Raw genomic sequence first — 17,917 nt, 5'->3', positions numbered from 1 at the left:
CTGTGCGGGGTGTGTGTGTGTGTGTGTGTGTGTGTGTGTGTGTGTGTGTGTGTGTGTGTGTGTGTGTGTGTGCAGGCAGTGGATCTCAGTAAGCCCATAGACAAGCGCATCTATAAAGGAACTCAGCCTACCTGTCATGACTTTAATCAGTATTCGGCCACGGCTGACAGCGTGGCTCTGATCGTGGGATTCTCCGCTGGACAGGTGCAGTACCTCGACCCCATCAAGAAGGAGACCAGCAAGCTCTTCAACGAGGAGGTGAGCAGATGAGCGTGACTCCTCATCATCTGTCAAGCACATTAACACCTGATGAAAGCATCATCGTATCAGATGAACTGGATCACCGGAGACTGCTGTTAATAGCAGGTGTAAACAGTGTCCTGTCGCCTGCTGTTTACTGTCCTGAATACACCATAGTACCACATCCTAGTTTTCATGATGAATCATGTTTTTCATAAAGAATATGCTGAACAATTCAACATTTTAAGTATTTTGTGGACAGCAGCACAATCCTGTCAAAGATGATGATGTTCTGAATCTCAAACCGTGACTGGAGATCTGTCAGATCTGTGTGCGATAATTAAGATGCTCCTTCATGTTTCTAAACCAGTAATATGAAAACAGGAACCCTCTTTAGATGATCTTCCTCAAACAGCCGCAAACATTTAGTAATTTCCTCGTGGCAGTTTGAATTTGTCAATCTAATGGAAAGCAGGACCCCTTAAAACGAAGAGCTCTTACTCCGGATCTCTCTTTTTATTACGTGACCTTGTTTTACAGCAATACAAAGTAAAGTTGATCTGTGTTTGAACTGAACAGGTAACTTTACTGAAGAATAATGTGGCTCTTATTGGATCTTCATGTTTAGCAGACAAAACTCTTATGGTGAAAAAAAGGCACGTAAAACTCTCTTTATTAACAGACTCTCCAGTTCAGCATGTGATTCGTATTTCAGACCAATAATAATATTTTACCCACAGAATGATGCCTATTTTAGGACAATTACGATTTTACACAAGACATAATGAAGGTGAAATGTGTAAAGGGACATTTATTTTGATTTTGAGGTGCAGTGTGATTTAACAAAGTTTAGGGTTGGTAGGATTTTTAATATTTTTTAAAGAAGCTCACCAAGGCTGAAATATTATTACAATTTAAAACAGCTGTTTCTATGTGAATATCTGTTAAACTGTAATTTATTTCTGTGATCAAAGCTGTATTTTCAGCATCATTACTCCAGTCTTCAGTGTCACATGATCTTCAGAAATCAGTATAATATGCTGATTTGCTGCTCAAGAAACATTTCTGATTATTATCAATGTTGAAAACATTATCAATCTATTACTGATCAAATAATTGAAGCCCTAAGACTGGCAAGAGAGGATTCCAAATCTTCAATACTTATCTTGCTGGATCTGTCCGCTGCTTTTCACACAGTTAACCACCAGATCCTCCTGTCAACCCTATTGACAAAGGGCATCTCAGGAACCGCACGCCAGTGGTTTGAGTCTTACCTCTAGGCACAAAATCACTTTCACAGACTTTTACATTAACTGTTCCCTCCTGGTGGAATGACCTGCCCAACTCAATCCCAGCAGCTGAGTCCTTAACCATCTTCAAGAATCGACTAAAAACACATCTCTTCCATCTTTATTTGACCCTCTAACTCTAGCACTCTCTATTCTAATTCTATTCTCTATAAAAAATAAAAAAAAACTTTTAGACTTGCATTCTATTCATTTACTAACTGCTTGTTTTCTTTAAAAAAAAACTAACACTAGCTTCTCTAATCTTTTTGTATTCTATCTATTTGTTTTCTTTTTATTTATTATACAATTAACAAAAGCAAAAAAGGCCTCTAACACTAGCTTGCTCTATTCTTTTTCTATTCTATGTTTTCTTTTTATTTATTATATGATTAAAAAAAACCTTGCTACATGTACTGCGTTAAGCTAACTGAGACTTGTTATAGCACTTTGTTCATTTTGATTGCTTCCATTGTCCTCATTTGTAAGTCGCTTTGGTTAAAAGCATCTGCTAAATATGTAAATGTAAAACAGTTTTGCCGCACAATATTTCTGTGGAAACTGATTTTTCAGGATTCACAGATTAATAGAAAGTTCAAAAGTAGAGCGTTTATTTGAAACCGAAATCTTTTGTAACATTTTAAATGTCACTTTTGATCAGTTCTTATGCTGATATAGTGTAATATCTTCTCTCCCCAGAGGCTGATAGACAAATCAAAGGTGACGTGTCTCAAATGGCTGCCCAAGTCAGAGAATCTCTTCCTGGCGTCTCACGCCAGCGGTCACCTCTACCTCTATAACGTGGAGCACCCATGCGGCACCACCGCGCCTCAGTACTGTCTGCTCCGGCAGGGCGAGGGCTTCGCCGTCTACGCCTGCAAGACCAAGACGCCCCGTAACCCGCTGCTCCGCTGGGTGGTCGGTGATGGAGGGCTGAACGAGTTTGCCTTCTCGCCCGATGGCCTTCACGTGGCCTGCGTCGGTCAAGACGGCTGCCTGCGCGTCTTCCACTTCGACTCGATGGAGCTGCAAGGCGTGATGAAGAGCTACTTCGGCGGGCTTCTCTGCGTCTCCTGGAGCCCCGACGGGAAGTACCTCGCCACCGGCGGAGAGGATGATTTGGTGACCGTCTGGTCGTTCGCCGAGAGTCGCGTGGTGGCGCGCGGACACGGCCACAAGTCGTGGGTCAACGTTGTTGCTTTCGACCCGTTCACGACGAACCTGGAGGACGAGGAGCCGATGGAGCTCAGCGGCAGTGAGGAGGATCTCCAGCAGGGGGCGCTGCACTTCGGCCGCGTGCGAACCAGCAGCACGCTCTCGCGCCTCTCGCGGCACAGCTCCAAAGGCGGCGCGTCGTCCGTGACGTACCGCTTCGGATCCGTCGGCCAGGACACGCAGTTCTGTTTGTGGGATCTGACGGACGACGTTCTGTATCCACGGCTTCCGCTCTCCCGCGCGCTTACGAACACCTTCGGCCCTACGATTCCAAGCAGCACGGCGTTGAGCGGAAGTAGTGGAGTCGAAGGTCACCATCATCCCTCCAACCCTCATCAGACATCAACATTGCCGCTGCCTTTACCTCGCTCGCTGTCGCGCTCCAACTCCCTCCCGCACCCCGCCGTCGCCAACACCTCCAAGAGCCAGGGGGCGACGGAGAGCAGCGGCACAGGCGAGAGCGCTGGCACAGGCGGAGGAAGCACGCCGTTTAGCATCGGCCGCTTCGCCACGCTGTCGTTACAAGAGCGCAAATCGGACAAATCCGGGGTGGGAGGGGAAAAGGAGCACAAGCGCTACCACAGCCTCGGGAACATCAGCAAAAGCAACGATAAGATCAACGTAGCGCCGCGCAGCACCCGGCTAGATGGCGCTAAAGTGCTGGGAACCACGCTGTGTCCTCGCATGAACGAGGTGCCGCTGCTGGAGCCGCTGGTGTGCAAGAAAATCGCCCACGAGCGGCTCACCGTGCTCGTCTTCATGAACGACTGCATCATCACGGCGTGTCAGGAAGGACTCATCTGCACTTGGTCCAGACCCGGGAAAACGGTGAGTCGATATGAAAACATCAAGCACATACAGCTCAACTTTTCAGTGGTCTCAATTACAGAAGTGTTCTTCCCATCTAGATTTTTAAAAAGTCTTTGTTATAAGAGTTATAAGTCATGGGCCAAGCCAACAAGCTACACTGAACACTGTTTTAAACGTTTTAAAAAATTTAATTGGTGTAGGATTTACTTTTAAACTATTTTCACTCAGAAATTGCAAGTAAATTTTGCAAGTAATTACAAAGAAACAGCAAGTAACACATTGAATTAAATGTGAAATTTTGAAGTAGAAAGACTGAAATAGTATTTTCTTGATTTTTTTACAATGTGCGAGGAGAATCACAACATTAAAAACTTTGATTTGAAGCAAAAAAGTGTTTGAAAATTGGACAAAAAGACAAAGGTGCAAGATTGAACTGAACAGGTAATAAATTTTAAAACAATGGAGAAAATGGAGATGTAGAAAGACAACGTATTTTATAGTAAAAATCTTCATTTACAAATTTTTTTTTTTTTAATCAAAACATTACACAATTTGATTTGAAGCAAAAAAGTGTTTAAAAAAATCGGGGAAAAAGACAGATACTAGACTGTGAAATGAACAGGTTTAATTGAATACTTTTTAACAGCCAATGAAATAATCAAATTAAAAACAATGGAGGAATATAAATTCAATATGCATCTTTAAATCTATTAATTATGTATGTACATAGAAACAATATATTTTCCATTTATTGCAAAATATTTAAGTAGTTTGAGAGTGCTGCAGTGTTCTTTTGGTGATTTCTCTGCACAATCATGGGTGATGTAGGTTTTCACCAGGAGTTCTGCTTTTAAATATGATTATTAAAAAAAATAATTTAAGCATAAACCATCGATTACATCACAGTAGGTCTGTCTTTAAAGGTTTATAATTTAGCATTAAAAATCAATTCTTATATGGAGAAAATAAATGGGAACTCACTGTTGCGCTGTATTGCAAATAACCAGTAACTTTATTTGCATTTTAATATAAAAAAAATAATAATAAATTATATATATATATAATATTATTTTCAGATGTAGCAAATATGTTGGATGTTGCCAAAAGTCACTTCATCACTGCTCACAGTTTAACGTTTTTTCTTGTCTGTGTTTCCACTAGCACCCGTCTCAGCCGCTGTCAGCACAGAACGGAAACTCTCCAAGCGGGACGGTGGTATAGCCGAAGCCTCATTCCCAGAGCTGATTCCCGTGTCTGCATCCGGAGCCGGTCCATCACAGCGTCACCATTCACCCGTCCACTGTATTCCCACCAAACCACACGCTTGAGTTGCACACGAACGTAAACACACCCCGGGACCATGCTGCACTGCTGCAACTCTCTCCTGCAGACAGACTGCGAGACTCTTCCGTGCAGAAACCCTGCTGGCCTCTTCTCCGGCCGCATTCACTGCAAACGCCACGGCCATTTTATTTCCTATTTATTTGATCATCGAGACTTCTATTGTACATATTCAGACTACTCTATAACGGCAGAAGACATGTATTGAAATAATGAACTCAAATAATTAATATATGAAGATCCTATATTGTACATAGTGACAGATGCATTGAATGTGGATTGACGAGTTCTTGTTCTAGTGTGCTAGTGCTTCATAAGTGGCGATCTGGCTGAGAAAGTGCATCCTTTGCTTTGGCATCGGGCCTGAACTGAGAGTTACGTGCATTTGTTCAACCGCTAGACTCGAGTTTTCAGCTTCATTGATTGCAGATGCTACTAGAGAGGTGAGGTTAGTGTCGTCTAGAAATGGTGTAAAATGGTAGGCAGGGTATATGAACCGTGAAAGTGCGATTTTATATATTTACTAAGTTTTTGCTAAGCAAACAACGTCACCGCTGAATGAAAACGGACGTTTGTGACATGACTGTTTAGAGCTAGTCCAAACTAGAAGCGGATCTCTTAAAATTTGCCTTGTTGAAACCAAGTCTATGGAAGCCTGTTTCCGGGTACAGAATTAAAAAAAAAAAAAAAAAAAGGTTATTGCAACTTTTTTTCTCGCAATTCTGAGAAAAATGCAATATATAAACAAAACAAAAAAAAAAAACAATTGTAACATATAAACAACAATTCTGTGGTGGAAACAAAAAACAAAATTGCATAATTATGAGAAAAAAAGTCAGAATTGTGAGATATAAACTCAGAATTCCAAAAAAAGTAAAAGTTAGAAGATATAAACTAAGAATTCTGGAAAAAAGTTAAAATTGCGAGATATAAACTCAGAATTCCAAAAAAAGTAAAAGTTACGAGATATAAACTAAGAATTCCGAAAAAAAGTTAAAATTGCGAGATATAAACTCAGAATTCCAAAAAGAGTTAAAGTTACGAGATATAAACTAAGAATTCCGAGAAAAAAAAAAAAGTTAAAATTGCGTGATATAAACTCAGAATTCCGAAAAAAAAGTTAAAATTGCGAGATATAAACTAAGAATTCCGAAAAAAAGTTAAAATTGCGAGATATAAACTCAGAATTCCGAGAAGAAAAAAAAAAAGTTAAAATTGCGTGATATAAACTCAGAATTCCGAAAAAAAAGTTAAAATTGCGAGATATAAACTAAGAATTCCGAAAAAAAGTTAAAATTGCGAGATATAAACTCAGAATTCCGAGAAGAAAAAAAAAAAGTTAAAATTGCGTGATATAAACTCAGAATTCCGAAAAAAAAGTTAAAATTGCGAGATATAAACTAAGAATTCCGAAAAAAAGTTAAAATTGCGAGATATAAACTCAGAATTCCGAGAAGAAAAAAAAAAAGTTAAAATTGCGTGATATAAACTCAGAATTCCGAAAAAAAAAAGTTACAATTGCGAGATATAAACTCAGAATTCCCTAAAAAGTCTAAATTGCGAGAGATAAACCAAGAATTCCGGAAAAAAAGTTACAATTGCAAGATATAAACTAAGAATTCCGAGAAAAAAATAAAAAAAAAGTTACAATTGCGAGATATAAGCTCAGAACTCCCAAAAAAGTCAAAGTTGCGAGATATAAACTAAGAATTCTTGAAAAAAAGTAAAAATTGCAAGATATAAACTCAGAATTCCAAAAAAAGGTCAAAGTTACGATATATAAATTCAGAATTTTTAAAAAAAGTTAAAATTGCAAGATATAAACTAAGAATTCCGGAAAAAAAGTTACAATTGCGAGATATAAAATCAGAATTCCGAAAAAAAGTCAAAATTGCTACAAGTCAAAATGACAAAAAAGTCAATTCTTAGAAAAAAAAAGTCACAATTACCTTTTTTTAATCTTTTTTTATTCCGTGACGGAAATGAGCTTCCATACAAGTCGGATGTAATGGAAGGGAGAAACTTCTCTGTCATTTAAGCAGCACATTTTACTATTGTAGCACGGAGTAGGCGCTATTCCTTACACCTGCTATGCCTCTTGCAAAATTTTGCACATTTACAGGTTGATTTTAGATCACTGGAGGGACCATTTTCAAGAAGTCGGGATAACCGAGAGCCAATGTGAAGTGTGTTTTTAAGGTTTTGTCATGCAGACTTCTCAAAAGGACAATGTCATATAATTTCTAGTGATGTCTGTCAATCAGTTAGATTCTTGCCATTAAGCAAATCAGTGCAAACCTGCATTAACAAACATTTCTGACTGCTCCTGTAGAGAAGAAAACAAAATCAATGGATATCACATATACCGTCAGTCATTACAGTTCAAATTGTCACCAAAACCAGTTTCTCAAGCAAGTTCTGCAATGTTTTGAGTTTCTTTGGTGATCCTGACAGTGAACTTGCACCTTAAGGATGGATTATTTTCTCGCAAGCTCCTATTTAACGCATCTAAATACTCAAACCAACTGGGACAGCATTAAAATTGTTGGAGAAGTTTGTGGCGAGCCATATTTGAGGACACTGAGTCTTTCTAGAAGTCTGCGAGGAGGAATAACACTACACAAACTGGTCTTTTAGGTGATTGTACTGGTTTAAATGTGGTTTGGCTGCTTTAGTGATCCCGGCATGGACGTTTCTTCTCCGAGAGGCAGATCTTTGCTTGTATTTTAGACAAAGGCCAAGCTAATGAACTCATATATGATCATTCCCACCGAATTACAGAACACTACTTGATAAAAACAGTGTTTTAGCCCTGACGGTATGTATGCTTAACACTTAGTTCTCATTTTTTATGCCTTTTTGTAGCTTTAAGTGTTTTTTTAAATCTCAGATATTTTGGGATTTATGTTTTGTACGGCTGTAGCATTGTGATTGTGTTTTGCTGTTAACTGGAGAAATGCAAACGGACCAATTAGTGGATGTTGGAACATTTTGTGTATTTTTATTGTGCGCTTTTTAAACTACTGCTTAAACAATGCTGTCCATTAGGTTCATCTTTTCTCTTTTTTTGCAAATGCATTCAGTTCTGAAGGATCTTTTGTTTTTTGTGAATCCTAACAGATGATGGCATCCAAGAGCGTCCTGCATCATCGACGTATGAAAGTGGATGATTTCGGTGTAACTTCCATTCCTCCACACTGCTTTTCTTTAAAATCGATTCTCTTCCACTGCATGTGTTTTCATTTAGCTGGTGATGTGGCCAACAATATCACAATATCCAGTTTGTATATGGGAATCTGTTATTAAAACATCAAATACTCATGCATCGCATTGTTATTTGCAATCACATACTGTATATCAGCTAACAAATTTAAAGGAAAGGTTCACCCAAAAATGAAAATGATCTGAAAATGTGCTCACTCTCAGGCCGTCTGAGTTTGTTTCTTCATCAGATTTGGAGAAATGTAGCATTGCATCACTTGCTGGATCCTCTGCAGTGAATGGGGGAAGATTGAGGGGTCGTCTGTTGAACGTTTTCAGCTATTGCATGGTTCCTTCAACACGCAGAAGATATCGCAACACGTCAGTAGTATGTAGTAACTGCTGAAGTATAAAAACCTTTGTCTTCGGTGAATACAGCAGTGTGGAGTTGTATTTGTAAAGCTGTTCTATCTGCCTCTGGTAAGACTACATTTGAGCACAGTATAGGCAAGACAAAAGTCATTTGATTGTGTTTTAGAGTTGGTTCTTTCACAGATTATCATGACGACTCACCAACCAGAACATCAGGTGAGTTTGAGAAATTAAATTCAGTGTTTATTCTAGATTCACCCTTGATTTACACACTTCTGAATGTCCTCCAGAGGCACAGGAACAGATCCCTGCAGGACACGGGTAACGGGAAGCTTGAGTATGGAGCTGATGATGAGGGCAAATGTGTGGTACAAGTCCACAGTAGATGGAACAACATCCGTAAGTACTCTAGTTTGGTCTAGAGACCAACTATTAAAATCAGTTTACATGATATCACTAGATCTTTTAGTGGAAAATGACACCAACCAATCTGATTCATAAATTGTGTCTTTAAGGCAAGGCACTACAGGCAAAACCTGTTTACTTGGTTACACTTTATCTATTTGTGTCTGTAGATTTCCATTACAGTACATACATTTAGAGTTTTTTCTCCACTTCTGCAGCACTTACATACACCAAAACTTAGAGTTTTATTCCTGTCTATATTCTGAAGGTTTTTACTGAAGGGTTTGTTCATATATTGTTCACACTGATATATACAACATTTTATTCCTAAAAACATGGTGAAAATGCATATTTTTAAAGGCGGTGAGTTTTTTCTCCACTTCTGCAGCACTTACATACACCAAAACTTAGAGATTTATTCCTATCTATATACTGAAGGGTTTTACTGAAGGGTTTGTTCATATATTGTTCACACTGATTTATACTAACTTTTTATTTCTAAAAACGTGAAAATTTATTTTTTTCCTGACAGTATTTTCTGATTTATGCAGTGATGAAAAGAGAAATCCAAAAATCCCACAGTAAAAACCTTTAACTCTAATATATCAACAAAACCAAACAAGAATTTTGAACCTGACTTTACCCATTTCTGTTCTGTAAATGTATGCAGATTAGTGAATATTTAATTAGACAGTGTCTCATTTGCATATTTAAACATTTCAGAAAACTTTCAGAAATTATATCTTTATTCATTCTGATTAATCAACTGAGGAAGTATGCTGATATCTTATTAGTTAATATTTTTCCATATTTGCCTGTACTGTCTTGCCTTAATAGTTTTAGTGCAATGTCAAGAATTTTAAAATAAGCCTCAGTATGATGTGATTCAGGCTGTTGATTGTGTGTGTGTGTGTGTGTGTGTGTGTCTCTGTCTTGTGTGTGTCTCTGTCTGTGTGTGTGTGTGTGTGTATCAGACCTGTCTCTGGTGTGTGTTTTGTTGGGCATCTCTCTCATAATGATGCTGGATGGCTGCCGGTCCTCCTCTGGGTCGTGGGTTCTGCTGGGTTCTGCTGGAACCCTGATCTGGGACTGGACGTCTGTGTGTGTGGTGCTGTTATTCACTGTCCTGCAGGTGGCGCTCTATTATCTACCTGTGGGACAGGTGACAGAAGGCAAGATGGGCTGCGATGGAAAGCGTTTGAAATACAAACTCAATGGTAAGAGAAAATCCCACCTTCAGACCTCAAGCCTTTAATCAAATCAATATGGCAAGCAGAATGGGAAGAATCTCAAAATAACAAATTATTTGAAAGGAATTCTGTGGTGGGAAAAAATATGCATCTACCCTTGTAATTCCAGACATGATCAAATTGTGTATTCAAGGTATTGTAGAGGCCATAGTAGAAGAAATCATGAGGTTTTTTTTTACCTCTTTATTGGCATCAGTGGTTTCATGACACAACTTTAACATTCATGGAAACTTTCCAGTTCACAAAAGGTTCTTTATAGTGGAAAATGGTTCTTTGGATTATTAAAATGTGACCCTGGAGCACAAAAGCAGTCTTAAGTCGCTGGGGTATATTTGTAGCAATAGCCAACAATACATTGTATGGGTCAAAATTATAGATTTTTCTTTTATCCCAAAAATCATTAGGATATTAAGTAAAGATCCATGAAGATATTTTGTAAATCTCCTACCGTAAATATATCAAAACTTAATTTTTGATTAGTAATATGCATTGCTAAGAACTTCATTTGAACAACTTTAAAGATGATTTTCTCAATATTTAGATTTTGTTGCACCCTCAGATTCCAGATTTTCAAATATTGTCCTATCCTAACAAACCATACATCAATGGAAAGATTATTTATTCAGCTTTCAGATGATGCATACATCTCAATTTCTAAAAATTGACACTTAAGACTGGTTTTGTGCTCCAGGGTCACAAATGTTCTTCACACTAAGAAAAAATGGTTCTTTTCAGAGCTGTACACTGAAAGGTTCTTTGGGGAACCCAGAATGGTTCTTCTATGACATCACTGCAAAAACCTCCTTGTAGACCCTTTATTTTTAAGAGTGAGTGGTGAAGAACCACCAAAATGTCCAGTGTAGCACTACCTTGTCTGTAAAACATGTGTTTGGTCTCCAATTCTTAACGGCACGAGACAACAAGTTTTGAAGGACTTGTAAGACAAACCTAAGAAGACTTTTACTATTTTTATCACAAGTGCATTTAAAGAATCTTTTATAGAATTGTATATATGCCAAATATACGCATTCCAAATTTTCAATGTCATGAGACAGCTATTTTTATTAGAATAAACTTTAAGGAATTATTTTGTAAGATGGACCAAGTAACACTTTTTCAACAAAATTTTTGAGTCTTTTTTTTCCCCAAGTAGAATTTTATAAATGTTTTGTATTTATTGTACTTTTTTGTATTAAAAAGTGTTTATTGTATTGTTTGTTTAATGTCGAATCTGTATCTGCCATATAATAAGTAATGAAGCTGATATGGCAACAGATTTAAATATATCTAACTAAGCAACAATAAGAGATTGGGCACAAATATCAAGACAATAACCTTTTCATCATGTTTTCTTTCAGGATTTTTTTGTTTGATCCGAGACATCACTGAATCAACGATGAACTGACTTTAACTGAGTGTTTACTATTGTCCTCCTGCATTGGGAAGTCGTGGCCTAATGGTTAGAGAGTTGGACTCGTAACCCAAAGGTTGTGGGTTCGAGTCTCGTACCGGCAGGGATTGTAGGTGGGGGGAGTGAATGTACAGCGCTCTCTCCCACCTTCAATACCACGACTGAGGTGTCCTTGAGCAAGGCACCGAACCCCCAGCTGCTCCCGGGCGCCGCAGCATAAATGGTTGCCCACTGCTCCGGGTGTGTGTTCACGGTGTGTGTGTGTGTTCACTGCTGTGTGTGTGCACTTTGGATGGGTTAAATGCAGAGCACTAATTCCGAGTATGGGTCACCGTACTTGGCCACATGTCACGTCACTTTCACTTTTTCACTTTCACTTTCACTTTCATTATCGACACACTATTATCCTGTTTGACTCTGTAAAGCTGCTTTGACACAATCTGTATCGTATAAAGCGCTATATGAATAAAGGTGACTTGACTCATTTTGTAAGATGGACTCACGGAGTTGTATGACAGAATTGTTTAGCCTTTTTTATAAAACGGATAGTTCCGGTGCTTGATTCTGATTGGCTGAGCCGCGTTCGAAGCTGTTGTAAATGACTCTACAAAGTAACATACACCTTTGTTTACGTTTGTGTGTTGCTCGGCAACCACTTTGTAGCAACCACAACTGTTTCTGAGGAGCTACATTGTTTGGTGGAAGAATACTGTTTTTATTAATATCATTACACTTTATTTGCTCTGTTTTATTTTGTGAAACCTTACTACGTATATGGAATAACCGTTTTATAAAATCAATAAGCCCCGTGAAGCCGTGGTTTACAGTGAATTTATAACAGCTAAGGGGTTTAACTCCGCTTCGCGTCGTGCCTAACAACAGCTGTTATAAATTCACTGTAAACCACGGCTTCACAATGGCAATGTTTGCATTTATGGTTGAATATTGAGTGTGTATCTAGCCTATGAAGTTGATGTGGCAATACATTTAAATGCAATCAACCAACGGTAAGAGACTGGGCACAGATATTAAGACAGTAGCCCGTTCTAGATGTGTTCTTTCAGGGTTTTTGTGTTCGCTGTGAGTTCTGGGTTGATCTGAGATGAGTTCTGTTAAAGTGCTGATGGCGACACGAGCATCTTCTTTGCAGGTCTGCATGCGTTTCTCCTGACTGTGGTTCTGATGCTGGTTCTGTGGTTCGCTGGTGTTCTGCAGGCCGGTGCTGGGACGGTCAGGATCTTCTCTCTGGTGAGCGCAGCCATGGCCGTCTCTCTGATCTTCAGCCTCGCGCTGTTCCTGTGTCCAATCAGAACACCGTCCTCCGCACATGTGACCTACAACACGGGTATGACCCCTCAATTCCTCCCTGTCTATCCACAGCGCCTGAGGTCAGAGGTCATGTGTGTGTTTGTGTTGCACAGCAAAGCCCCTGCTGAAGTTTGTTCTGGGTCACAATATGGATCCTCGTCTGGGCCTCATCGACGTCAAGCACTTCGTGATGGTCAGGGTTGGGTTTATCGGCTGGGTGAGTCTGAGGAAATCATGATTTTGCGTTGGTCAAATGAACGCTCACTGATGTCTGTGTCGGTCCTGCAGGCCGTGATGGATCTGAATTATCTCCTGACTGCTGTAGAGATGAAGAACTCGTCTCTCGCTCTGCTGCTCGTCATCGTCTTCCAGCTCATTTACATACTGGACTTCCTCATCGATGAGGTCCGCCGGACTAACTGGTTTTTATCAGTAGCAGTATTGTTTGTATTTCATGCGGTTTGTTATTCACTTAAACAGAACAGGTAATGAATTGTATTTCTGGTGTCTGATGTGTTTGGACAGGGCTCTGTGCTGACGACCAAAGAGTTCACAAACGAGCCGATTGGGTTCATCATGATTTTGGGCGAGTTTATCTGGATCCCTTTCTTCTCCAGTCTGCCTGCTTACTTCCTGCTTCAGAGACCCAATCACATCCACTTCCTGTCTGCCGTCCCCATCTGTCTGCTCTTCGGTGACCTCACATAATAGAATATAACGTTCATCTCATTAACTTGGTCTTGATTTCCAGTACAAATATCTAAGCTTTCTTAAATCAAGCTACAATTTTTACAAAAATGAACTAATTAAATATCACCATACCTACCCAGCTGATTAATAATAAATGTTATGTTTATATATGCACATGAGGTATTGTCTTTTGATCAGTTTCTCAGAAAGCAAGACTCGATATCTATGTTCGAGTAAATGATGTATTTCAAATGTTTAGTTCACATTCAAGTAGACGATGCAAATCTTTGTGATGCAGTGATTGTTATAATTCTCAGTGTTGTTTATTAACAGCTGCTGGCTTCCTGATGTATTACCTGTCTAACGAGCAGAAAGATGGTTTCCGCAGAAATCCCAGTGATCCGGCCTACGCTCGTATGTGACCTCTTCTCATCCTCATTCTGCTTGCTCTTATGTCTTCCGCTGTAAACACAGCAGGTCATAGATGCATGACAAGAAAGCACTGAACTTTGATTCGGCTTAAAGCTGAATGCAGGTCCATGCTGATGATCTCAGTCTCTCTCAAAGGTCTGAACACAATCCGCAGCCCGGCGGGAAGCAGTCTGCTGGTGTCTGGATGGTTCGGATGGGTCCGACACCCCAATTACTCAGGAGACATCCTGATGATGTTTGCCTGGTGTCTGCCATGCGGTACGGTTTAAAAGAGTAGAACGCATTCAGATCGGTTTTATGGTTTAGTGCCAGCAGTGCATGAGTAATTGAGCTGGTTTGTGTCATGCAGGGTTCACCAGTGTTTTGCCGTACTTGCCGGCGCTACAGTGCTTTCATTTATTGAGGCAACGAGCCAATGAGATCGAAGAATCCTGTCTGAAGAAGCACAGAGACGCCTGGCGGGAATACTGTCGACGAGTGCCATACAAACTGCTGCCTTACGTGTACTGAGCATCTCTCATCTGTGTGTGTTTACATGAACCGCCCCAAAGCAGAGCTCTCGTGTGGAGTTATTACTCCTAGCTGTGTGGATCCCATGACTTGAACTACTAGTACACAGCCAAAAGTCATTAAATTCATTAAATCTGATTTAACCCGTGACATTTAGTTTTGTTTGTAGAAATCATGTATTAAGGTTGATTCAGAGAGATTATATAATAAAATAAACCTTTTTTTTCCCCAGTGTAATGTCATTTAATTTTTAAAAAACAAGAACAACCTGATAGCGGATTGATTTATATTTACATTGGGTGTCAAAACATAATTATGTGCAATGTGCTTGTTAATGCTGTATTGCATATAAAACATGTGCTGCCGCGGTGTAATTATAGATGTAATTACAGAAATTAATTCTGAGGTGGTGTTACAAAGCAAAAACATTAATGTGCACAATGAGGGAGTTGTATTTAATTAGGCTATTTATAACTTAAAATTGTACAATTTGAACTACAAGTTTTAATTAATCATAAAGCTGTACTGCAAACAAACTATATTTGTATTGTTTTCAAATCTACATTTGGAAAATGTTTTGTTGTTTGATGAAAAACAAAACAGAAAAACTAAATGTATTTAATCATTTTTGTTGTGTTTACAGAATGTACAACTTGCAGTGTTTTTAACGGCAGGACCCACTTTTGTACCTTCTTCTTGCTGAACTACAGTAGTATTTTGAGACTATTTCCAATTAATAAGAAAGCTTTAAAAACACTTGAAATATTTTACTTTGAAGTGATTTATTTCGACTTTTCTCCTTTGTTTTAACAGCCACTTTCTATGTTTATAAGATGTTCTCAATAAAAAATAGCCTAAATATATACAAACTAGTCTTTGTCCTTTAGTAAAAGTGATTGAGCTTTTTATATTTGAAACATTTCCCAGTATAAAATGTAAATACGAACACTGTAATCTAACATAATTAGACATGTTGCACAATCAGTAGCATGTAAATATCACAGACTGCATAAAAACAGGCAAATATCCTGATGGATGGAAATGTATCGCCAAAGTAAACATTAAAGTAACGTTAAACATTCATATTAAAAAGGTGCATATCCATAAGTCTGAATTCTGACTGGCTTTTATAGTAGTACAAAGACAATAAAGACACGAGAATAGTGTGTTTAATGTAACAAGAGCTGCTTTGGTTTTAAACACAGGTTTTTGTACTGTGATCGAGTCAGAAAGCGCGGAGACGCGGGTTGCCAGGTTTTCACAACAAAACCCTCCCAATTGCTCAAAACTCGTCTTTTTGAGATGGGGATCCTCCGGTAAACAGCGTTTTTTTGGCGTTTTTCCTCTAGTAAAATTCGCATTCCAGTGGCTAAATATCACGTTATTGGGGACGCTTCAACAGTGTTAAAGAAGCCCACTTCCGCGTGAAAACCGCGGACTTGGCAACACTGTCGGTGGGTGACGGGACACTATCAGCAGGGTTGCCAAGTCTGCGGTTTTCGGGCTTCTTTAACACTCTTGCCGCGGGTAGTTTTTCATGTCCGCGGGACATTTAAACAGGATATTTAGCCACTGGAATGCAAATTTAACCGGAGGAACAACGCCAAAAAACGTGTATTTTATCCCCCGGAACGAGATTTTTGCTGGGGGAGGCCCCTCGAAACGCCATTGGTTTAGTTTTGAGCAATTGGGCGGGTTTTGTTGTGAAAACCTGGCAACCCTGACTATCAGCCATTTCACCTCAAACGCTCTTCAAGCAGCAAAAACCCGCCGCAGCGGAACAAAACCTCCCGAAACACCGGACAGGTGAGTCCGCGCCCGGTTACCGGTAACGGGAGCCGATGACATTCAGCTCGGTGATGAATATGAGTATCGTGCGCTGAAATCGCTATTAAAGCGTCTCGAGCTGCAATAACGCGCTTTTTTCCCGCTTCCCTTCGATGAAATAAACTCATTCTCGCGCTTTTGCTCGCAGTAGTTTTCTCAAACACTTGCTGAAAGTGTGCGCCACCGCTGTACGTCACTAAACGTGCTCGGTAGAGCGGTAACGCGTTAGAAACCGTGTGGCTCGCGCTTCGCACGATAAACTGCTGTTTTGTCTCTTCTCTCACATTTCGAGCAGCCATTATGTCATCAGCCCGAGGGGGCGGGGCTGGACGGGCACACTGAGCGCTGATTGGCGCGGCGTGAGTGAAGCCACGCCCCAACCGCTTGTAAATGGGCGGAGAATGTGTTGATTGACTGGCGTCACTGAAACCGTGGTGGTATAAAAATATTATTTCATGTTAAAATAACTACATTTACAACAGTTTAAATAATTACATTTGATTAAAAAAATCTAATTTAATTTAAATAAAAATCAAAATAATTGAAATAATTTGAAATAAATTGAATAAAATAAATAACATTTGATTTATTGGACTAATATTGAATGATATTAGTTTGAATAATCAATAATATATGACTAACTGAATAAACAAAAACATTTAAACTAAATTATTAAAATAAAAAACAAATACCTCTAACATAACAATACTATAGTGAGTAGAGAAAACACAATGTAACGCAAACAAATATGAACAATTATACCAAAAACAGAAATAGAATAATAATAACAATAGAAAATAATAGTTAAGTTTTATTAACTTTACACATGAAAATATTTAGAAGCTTTTTAAATTTTTAGGATGGGGCCCCTTATATAAGGATGATCATATTTGGGGTCCAAATAAGTGTGTAATATTGTGTGTGTTGTGTTTGAGGTGATTGTGTGTCAGAATGGCCCGTACGAAGCAGACCGCCCGTAAATCCACCGGAGGAAAAGCTCCTCGTAAGCAGCTGGCGACTAAAGCGGCTCGTAAGAGTGCGCCCTCTACTGGAGGAGTCAAGAAGCCCCATCGCTACAGGTACTGAGCCGCGAGTCGTGTTTGGTCTGGAGCCGCGGGACGAGCGCTGACGGCTCTGTGTGTGTCTGTAGGCCCGGGACCGTGGCTCTGCGTGAGATCCGCCGCTACCAGAAGTCCACCGAGCTGCTGATCCGCAAGCTTCCCTTCCAGCGTCTGGTGCGTGAGATCGCTCAGGACTTCAAGACCGACCTGCGCTTCCAGAGCGCCGCCATCGGAGCGCTGCAGGTCAGTCCTGCTCAGGGTTATTATAGTAAACCATTAAACTGCGTTTAGTTGATCAAAAATACTGTAAAATAGTGAAATATTATTAGAATGTAAAACAGCTGTTTTCTATGTGAATATCTGTTAAACTGTAATGTATTTCTGTGATGCGCAGCTGTATTTTCAGCATCATTACTCCAGTCTTCAGTGTCACATGATCTTCAGAAATCATTCTAATATGCTGATTTGCTGCTCGAGAAACATTTTTGATTATTATCAATGTTGAAAATGTGTCTCTGTCTGTGTGTCTGTGTGTGTGTGTGTGTGTGTCTGTGTCTG

The 17,917-nt window shown here is 39.5% G+C and overlaps 3 protein-coding genes and 1 long non-coding RNA gene across 8 annotated transcripts in view; all 4 read left to right on the top strand.

Moving 5' to 3' along the window:
- Positions 1 to 5,595, top strand: part of LOC107663551 (WD repeat-containing protein 20-like) — an 8,170-nt gene extending 2,575 nt beyond the window's left edge. Inside the window, exons 2-4 of the mRNA XM_016453788.1 lie at positions 76 to 258; positions 2,226 to 3,569; positions 4,713 to 5,595. Of these exons, the coding sequence (XP_016309274.1) occupies positions 76 to 258; positions 2,226 to 3,569; positions 4,713 to 4,772 (1,587 nt within the window). The 3' untranslated portion in view covers positions 4,773 to 5,595. The remainder of the gene's footprint in view (positions 1 to 75; positions 259 to 2,225; positions 3,570 to 4,712) is intronic.
- A 1,204-nt stretch (positions 5,596 to 6,799) lies between these two features.
- LOC107663556 (uncharacterized) lies at positions 6,800 to 8,213 on the top strand. The gene is made up of 2 exons (XR_001631352.1): positions 6,800 to 7,710; positions 8,013 to 8,213. It is a non-coding gene; the product is annotated as an uncharacterized LOC107663556 (long non-coding RNA).
- Positions 8,214 to 8,416: 203 nt separating this feature from the next.
- On the top strand, positions 8,417 to 14,702 carry LOC107663552 (delta(14)-sterol reductase). 3 transcript variants are annotated; one of them, XM_016453791.1, is made up of 10 exons: positions 8,417 to 8,681; positions 8,756 to 8,864; positions 9,845 to 10,087; positions 12,682 to 12,876; positions 12,953 to 13,056; positions 13,128 to 13,244; positions 13,365 to 13,533; positions 13,863 to 13,943; positions 14,097 to 14,219; positions 14,311 to 14,702. In XM_016453791.1, the coding sequence occupies exons 1-10, from the start codon at positions 8,655 to 8,657 to the stop codon at positions 14,469 to 14,471; spliced, it is 1,329 nt and encodes a 442-aa protein (XP_016309277.1). In that variant the 5' UTR covers positions 8,417 to 8,654; the 3' UTR covers positions 14,472 to 14,702. The 3 variants fall into 3 exon arrangements, with proteins under 3 accessions (XP_016309277.1, XP_016309276.1, XP_016309275.1); XM_016453790.1 differs by having other exon boundaries at positions 8,417 to 8,573; positions 8,649 to 8,681; positions 12,682 to 13,244; XM_016453789.1 differs by having other exon boundaries at positions 12,682 to 13,244.
- Positions 14,703 to 16,201: 1,499 nt separating this feature from the next.
- The window catches only part of LOC107663553 (histone H3.3), a 5,714-nt gene continuing 3,998 nt past the window's right edge, over positions 16,202 to 17,917 (top strand). For 2 of the 3 annotated variants that reach the window (XM_016453792.1, XM_016453793.1), the window contains exons 1-3: positions 16,202 to 16,277; positions 17,234 to 17,377; positions 17,449 to 17,602. In XM_016453792.1, the coding sequence (XP_016309278.1) occupies positions 17,250 to 17,377; positions 17,449 to 17,602 (282 nt within the window). In that variant the 5' untranslated portion in view covers positions 16,202 to 16,277; positions 17,234 to 17,249. The remainder of the gene's footprint in view (positions 16,278 to 17,233; positions 17,378 to 17,448; positions 17,603 to 17,917) is intronic. The other variant, XM_016453794.1, reaches the window with a different exon arrangement.

Source organism: Sinocyclocheilus anshuiensis, unplaced genomic scaffold (assembly GCF_001515605.1).
Source record: "Sinocyclocheilus anshuiensis isolate Anshui unplaced genomic scaffold, SAMN03320099.WGS_v1.1 scaffold2201, whole genome shotgun sequence".
Lineage (NCBI taxonomy): Eukaryota > Metazoa > Chordata > Actinopteri > Cypriniformes > Cyprinidae > Sinocyclocheilus > Sinocyclocheilus anshuiensis.
Note: the sequence above shows the minus strand (reverse complement) of the source record. Positions and strands in the feature narration are given on the sequence as shown.

Coding starts and splice junctions, on each gene's coding strand:
- LOC107663552 (XM_016453790.1), top strand. CDS start 8,655: ATGACGACTCACCAACCAGAACATCAG. Junction 10,088..12,681: donor TTTGAAATACAAACTCAATG/GTAAGAGAAAAT, acceptor TCTTCTTTGCAG/GTCTGCATGCGTTTCTCCTG. Junction 13,534..13,862: donor CCCCATCTGTCTGCTCTTCG/GTGACCTCACAT, acceptor GTTTATTAACAG/CTGCTGGCTTCCTGATGTAT.